General features: G+C 54.7%; 1 protein-coding gene across 1 annotated transcript; it reads right to left on the reverse strand.

Moving 5' to 3' along the window:
* Positions 1 to 480: 480 nt before the first annotated feature.
* Positions 481 to 4,430, reverse strand: CHCHD5 (coiled-coil-helix-coiled-coil-helix domain containing 5). The gene is made up of 4 exons (XM_081156566.1): positions 3,765 to 4,430; positions 2,787 to 2,927; positions 2,402 to 2,567; positions 481 to 658 (listed from the first exon to the last, which is right to left on the reverse strand). Coding segments are annotated over exons 1-4 (333 nt in total). The 5' UTR covers positions 3,767 to 4,430; the 3' UTR covers positions 481 to 634.
* Positions 4,431 to 6,949: the final 2,519 nt, after the last annotated feature.

A 6,949-nucleotide genomic window follows, 5' to 3' on the forward strand; every position in this document is an offset into this window, starting at 1 on the left:
GGCTATTCTGACAGCAGGAGCTGCTCCACCCCATAATGCAGGCAGAAGTGCTAGATGGTCAGTGCCCACAAAAACAGCCCTCAGTGATGAATAGGGAGTTGTTCCTTGGAGAGTAACTGAGGGATGTCCTATGCAGTCTCTGGAAGTCCCCAGTGGGACTGTGTCCCAGATGCCCAGTCTATCACTCAACTGGCTCTGAACTCAGAAGGAAAAGAGACATGTTACTTATGCCCTCAAAGCCTCAAGTAAACACGCAATAAACAGTTGGCTAGTGCTGGTGTGGCAGAGAGGAAAAGGCCTGTCCACATAGCAGGAGACAAGAATGGCTGAGGCAGAGTTAACAAGAGAAGTGGGAGTGGTCTTAGGCCTGGAGACAGGCCCTTCCTTGTCACACCTGGTGACGCTGGGGCACAGACAACTGGGGTTTCTGCCCAGCCAGTTCTCTAGGGCCCTCAAGTGCTTAAGGCAGGAATCAAAGCCTGGTGTCCACAGTCTTTCTTTATTGCGAGCCCTGATGTCCAGAGACTAGGCCCATGTCCAGGGCCCTCAGGAGAGTATCTGGTCATTCACTCTTCAGGGCTGGGGCATTAAGTGGCCAGTCACTCCTATCCAGTTTTCAGATGGTCCAGAGTCCTCAGGAGGCAGGAAGCGGCTGTGCCTGTAGAAAAGACATCAACTACCAGCCTGTGTTCGTGCCAGGCCCTGGGGTTGCCGTGCGGAGATTGTGTAGACACGGTAGAGGGTGCCCTTGGACCCCATGAACACAATGAACTGTCACTGGGAGCAGGGAAGGCAGCTGTGCTGTATGCACTGAGCACCTGCTCTGTGCCTGGCACTGCTACAGGTACTGGGGACCCAGCAAGGGGCACAGCAGACGCACATCTCCAACTCTAAGGAAAGATACACAGCAAATGAACAAGATTATTTCAAATGAGAATCTACACAGAAACTAGGTCACGGTAGAGCAAGGGGTGCGGGGATCAGTAGCACTTTAAATCATTGGCTACATGAACATGAGATATGTTTGTACAGCATGTTTCATGAGATGGGGACAGGCTGGTTGCTTGTCCTGGGAGGGAAAGAGCAGCTGGTCCTAAGATGGGAAGGTGAGGTCTTTACTATTCAGATGCCCAAAAAACTTGAAAGAAACACCACCAACATATGACTAAGAAACCAGCGTGAAGAGCATGAGATCATTAAGAATATTTCCTGAAAAGAATTAAAAGTTCTTTCTGCTATGAGTTCTTTGTGCCTAAACCTCTCACTTATTCCTGCCTCATAAAAACACAAGACCGCAGGTTGAGGTGACATGTTTTCTGCCCCATCTTTAGCAAGAACTCCTCTGAAACAGGTGATAGAAGGGCAGCAGTTACAAAGCAGTGACATGTAAGCCATAATGAGGGAGCTCAGGGACTGTGGGAGCCTGGTGCAGGGATCGGCCATCAAGCGAGGTTTTCTGAGGGAGGTGAGCAGGACTAGGCAGCAGTTCAGGCGGAAGGAAACAGCTGGATAAAAGCCTGGCTGCAGGACAGACATGGGCTCAAGTAAGTGCCGGTTTCCTGGGGCTGGAACACAGGGCCCGAGGTGGAGGATGAGGGCCCATAGGCAGCACTGAGTTGAGACCTGGTCTGTGGAAAGGGTTTTAAGTAAAGCAGAACACAGTCAGACTCACTCAGAACACTCGGGGACCATCACAGAAAACCAGTGGGTTGGAAGGACTAAAAGGAGCATGGAGGCCCAAGAGAAGGCTTCTCCCCAGGGAGCAAGAAGGGAAGGCAGGGCCACAGAGACAGAGATGGAAAGATGGGTGTCAGAGGGGCTGGTGAAGAGGTGACCTGTGCCTCTGGAGCTCACAGTCCCATAAACATCTAAACCAGGGTTTCTCAACCTTTTTTCAGTATTGCCCCCATAAGGAATCTCTTTAGACATTTATTTTAAATTGTACCCATCCATGAAATTTTAATACCGTAGATATACTGTATCTGTTCATTTACCATGTTCATTAAAGAGAGTAAGACCTTGTACCCCATCCTCATACTCTGCCAGGACAGCTGAGCAGCAGGAGGGGGTGCAGGAGAAGACTGAACGGGGGGCCTGGGGAACACCGGGAGCCAGCCCACCCTTGGGGCCTTGTCCCTCAGTGGGAACGGGAAGCTGCTGAGGGACAATAAGCAAAGGAGTAATGTGACTAGTTCTCGGTCCTTCAGTGCTCTCTGGGCACTGTGGGGAGGCAGGTGGGGATTCATGGAGGCCAGGGGAGGGCAGGGCAGGTGTCCTGGAGGGCATGTGGCTGGACTAAAGCAGGGACTCTGGATGGGGCAAGGAGACAGTGTTGTGGATTCTGGATGCGAGTGAAGGTCCTGCTGGGAGGGTGGGGCTGAGGGTGACCCCAGGTCTTTACCTGCATGGTTGCCGGTGGGCTCCGGGGCTGCACCTGCTCAGCGCACTGCAGGAAGCGACGAACCGGCTCCGCACAGTTGCTTGTGTTCGCCTCATTCTGCCGAAGACACTCCTCAAAGGCCTCAAAGGGCTCCGCACAGGCCTGGCGGATCTGACGGATGACTGGGCTGCAGAGAGGGCACCTCAGGAGTCCAGACTTTTGCTGTACTGGCCCGCCCCACTGTCCACCCCCCACCCAATGGCCCTGCCCCTCGTACTGCCCACCACCCCCACTCCCACTGACTCCCAATTGTCCGCCGCACTACCCACGCCCGTGCTGCCTGCCCCCGCACTGCCCCTCCTGCCCCCACCCCCACTGTCCCCCTCTGAACTGTCCCGGCCCTCACTGGTTAGAGGTGCATCGAGCGATGCTCATCTTGAGGTGGTGACAGTCCCGCTGCCAGGACTCGGGCTTCGCGGCCACACATTGGCCATACTGGTCCAGCTCCCGGCCGCAGTGGCGGGCAGTGACCTCCAGCGCAGCCTGCCTGCGGGACACACGGGTAAGGGGGTTCTGTCCTGGGTCCGGGTAGGCCGGGGGCCCGGGGGGGGGGGAGATTTGGGGCAGGCCCCGAACCTGACGGGTCCCAGGACAGGGCCCGCGGGGTGCCAGGCTGTGGAGCACGCCGGGGGGGGGGGGGGGGGGGGGGGAGGCTTCAGGGTAGGTAGTGGGGGTCCTTAAATAGATCTGGTCACTCTAAAGCGAGGTCAGGGTCCTGGAGCCCAGTCATTCCCCCCGCGGGGTCTTAGAAGCAGGACCCAGAGCTCTGGAAGGGCCTGGGAGCCACAGGTGGGTGTGGGGGTCTGGGGTCCGGGGAAGGGTATCCCAATCAGTCTTAGAGCAGAGGCCTGGGGATTGGGCAATGGAGGGACACTGGAGGCCCTGATGGGTCGCAGGATACTCGGGGCACAATCTGGAAGCGCCAGGTGAGGCCGGGGCCCGGGTTCGTCTGGGGAGCAGGGTGGTTCTACACGTAGGTGACCTCTTGAGAGCAGCGCAGGGCCAGTGTCAAGAACGAGTCTGTGCGCCTGCTGCGGAGGCCTGGGGTCCGGGGTAGGTGCAAAGACTCCAGAGAGAAGGTGGGGAGACGCGGGGGCGAAACGTGGGGCTCCAAGGCCAGGCCTGGGGTGTGAGAGTCCTCCGTTTCCATGAGGAGGGGGGCGGGGCCTGGACACGCCGGGAGGGGGCGACGGCGCGCAGCCCTGGGGGTCGGCGGTTCAAGGAACAGAGGCCAGCCCCTCCTGCCGGATCCCGGCCTAGGCCCCGGTCACCGGGAGGAGAAGGCGTGCACGGCAGGAGCAGGGCCGGTGCTCCCGCTACTCACATGTCCAGGCGGGTGCCGGGGGAATCTGTCTGAGAGGAGCGCCCCGCCTTTTCCGGCGTCAGACTGTCCAGGCTGCGCGCGGCCTCTGCTTCCGCCCCGACCTGCAATGGCGGCGCCCTGCTAACCACGGGCAGCGCGTCCAGGGGGGGAGGGCAATAAGCTTTCTACTTCCGGCTTGCGCGCGGCGCCAGGCTACACCGGAAGTAAGGGGCGGTAGGGCGGGACTTCCGCACCGTGGCAGCGGCGCGCTCGGCTGTGGGAGTCCTGGGGGCCGGGCTCGACTGGAACTGGTGGCCCGCGTCTCCCTTCGCTGCCGACCCTCGGCTCGCGCTGCTCGCGGCCGGGCTGGGCTTGGCTGGGCCCCGCGTCGTCGTCTGCCCGGGCCCTGCGCTCTCGGTCCCCTTGGGACACTGGCGCGTGCGCGGAGCCGGCGGGACGGGGTCTGCGTTACCTACCCTCGTGAACCCCGCTGAGGCCGGGCTCCCGTGAGCCGCGCTGTTCCCACAGGTGCGCTGCCGCTGCCGGGGGAGGGCGGGGGCTGGGCCTGCGTGGTCCCCGCCCGAGTGGGGCGCCGGTCCCGCCACGAGCACACGGAAGTCCCCTGGCTCCGGCCGGCCGGACACGTCCAGTTGTCGCAGGGTTGGAGAGACAGGCTGCTTCTGAGTCAGGGACAGCGGAGCCTCGGCGTGCGCGTGTGTGAAACGGGGGTGTGACAGTGACGCCTCCCCACGGGCACGGAGCCTGGGCCAGTGCAGGAGCTGTCCCCGAGCTGACACCTGAGCCGGCCACACCGAAGGAAAACCTTTCACCTCCCCTACCTTCTCCTTCCTGCAAAACCTTCCAGGTGGCCTTTCGTGGAGGAGAGCGGGAAGGACCCAGGGTTGTTTTCTGTGACCTTAAATGTGCACGGAGACCTCAGATGTCCCCAGGCTGCCCTACGCCCTGTCCCTGAGTCTCACCCCGAAGTCCAGGTCACCGTGCATCCTCATGAAAGGCACATGGCTGGGCTTGTAAGTAGGTATCCTGAAGACCCGGCAAGGGAACTGTGACGCTTTGGGGAAGATGACGCTTGAGCCCCCAGACTTCTGGATGCCTTTTGTGCTGTGACTTTTTTGCTGATGCCTCTGGGGATGGAGTGTAAGGGAGACCTAGGTGATGTGGGATTGGGGTGAAGCAGATCTGGGCTTTGTATCCGTCTCCTGGTCACTGGTGGGTCCCCACACAGTCTGGGACAGGCAGAGGAATAGTGGACCAAATTCCCACAGGCTTGCAGTGAGGATAAGATGACACGCAGGCATCCCTCTGGTACCTTCTAGGTATGTGCCAGGAGCTGTTTTAACTGCTAGGGAAACAGCAGCAGATAAAACAGTAAAAAATGTATACTGTTAAAAAGTGACTAAAGAGGACAACTTAGGTAAAAACTTTATGTAACATCTCATAAGGTGGATAGTCTGCATTCAGATAATTGTAAATGGGTGGAAGGCAGGAAGCTTACAGGATAAAGTGGAAAATGCTTGATTCCTGGGGCCACACTGTCAGCCTTGTTTTACAGTGGGACAGGTGAGAAGGCTGAACTGACTTGGCATTTGGGGACTGGATGACCAGATATACTGTTTTTGGTCAAGCGGAGCATTTACAGGGACATGAAAGTGATCTGCTGCCTTGGCATTAGAAAGAAACACCATCGTGGAGCTGAAGTTCTAGTGGAGGGAGTTACCAAAATAAATAGAAAAACATACACTAGATTAGTGATAAATGCTAAAGTCCTTGGAATTTCATAAATGATGACAGCAACAGAGGTGACTTTTCGAGCCCACTGAAGATGGGGGCTGGTCATCAGAACCAGCCATGTGACCTCAGAGAGGGAAAGGGGGCTGGAAGTTGAATCAGTAGCCAATGGCCAGTGATGTAATCAACCCCCCCACCTAAGCAATGAAGCCTCCACAGAAACCGAAAATAGGTTTGGAGAGCTTCTGGGTTGGTGAGGATGAGATGTGGGGAGAGTGGCGCCCTCAGAGCATGGCAGCTCCAAGCTCTGTCCCCAGACCTTGCCCTGTCTACCTCTTCCTGAGTTATATTCTTTTACATTTTTTTATTTTAGAGAAGCAATTTGTTGTTCCATTTATTTATGCATTCATTGGTTTTTTTCTTTTTAAAAAATATATATTTTTTAAATTTTTATTTGTTGATTTGAGAGAGAGGGAGGAACATGGATTTGTTGTTCCATGTGTTTGGTTGATTCTTACATGTGCCCTGACCAGGAATGGAACCTGCAGCCGTGGTGTATTGGGACAATGCTGTGACCATCTGAGCTACCCAGCAGGACCTTGAGTTATATTCTTTTATAATAAACTGGTGACCTAGTAAGTAAAATGTGTCTAAGTTTTGTGAGCCATTCTAGCAAATTAATAAACCCCAAGAAGGGTTTCAATCTATAGCTAGTTGGTCAGAAGCACAGGAGTCCATTGGGCCTGATGGCTGCTCCCATACCACATAAGAAAGCTTAAGATGGCTATGGGAAACACTGACATAAGCCCTGGATGTTCAAGAAAAATGACATGAGATAGAAATCAGGTATTTAAAGATCAGGTATTTAAAGATCATCAGACATGGCAAATGTGATGTTTAGATAATTGCTTAGAGCAAAAATAATAATGTATTATGGGGTTCATCACATGTATAAATAAAATGTGTGACAAAAATGGCACAAAGGCCAAGAGGGGGGGAAGTGTATACTGTTACAAAGTTCTTACACTAGAAATTTTAAAGAAAACAACTAAAAATGAAAATGTAGATCTAGGTTAGTAAGCCAAGATAAAATGAAATAATAACTAAATAACTGAACTAGCTCCACACAAGTATGGCCAACTCACTTTTGACAAAGGTGCAAAAGTAATTCAGTGGAAGGACAGTCTTCAAATAATGATGCCTGAGCCCTAGCCGGTTTGGCTCAGTGATTAGACTGTTGGCTCGGGGACTAAAGGGTTCCAGGTTTGAATCTGGCCAAGGGCATGTACCTCGGTTGCAGGCTCAGTCCCCGGCCGTGGACAGGGCATGTGCAGGAAGCAAACAATTGGTGTCTCACATCTATGTTTCTCTCTCTCTTTCCCTCCTACTTTCTCTGAAAGGCAATGGAAAAAATATCCTCGTGTGAGGATTAAAAATAATAAATAATTGTGCCTGAG

The sequence above is a fragment of the Miniopterus schreibersii genome (genome assembly GCF_964146895.1).
Source record: "Miniopterus schreibersii genome assembly, chromosome: 13".
Taxonomy (NCBI): domain Eukaryota; kingdom Metazoa; phylum Chordata; class Mammalia; order Chiroptera; family Miniopteridae; genus Miniopterus; species Miniopterus schreibersii.

What these genes read in the sequence shown, in the direction of transcription:
- CHCHD5 (XM_081156566.1), bottom strand. An exon ending in GCTCGATGCACCTCTAACCA is followed by an intron (nt 2,568 to 2,786) that starts GTGAGGGCCGGG and finishes CCCTCTCTGCAG; the next exon opens with CCCAGTCATCCGTCAGATCC. An exon ending in GCCCACCGGCAACCATGCAG is followed by an intron (nt 659 to 2,401) that starts GTAAAGACCTGG and finishes TCTTTTCTACAG; the next exon opens with GCACAGCCGCTTCCTGCCTC.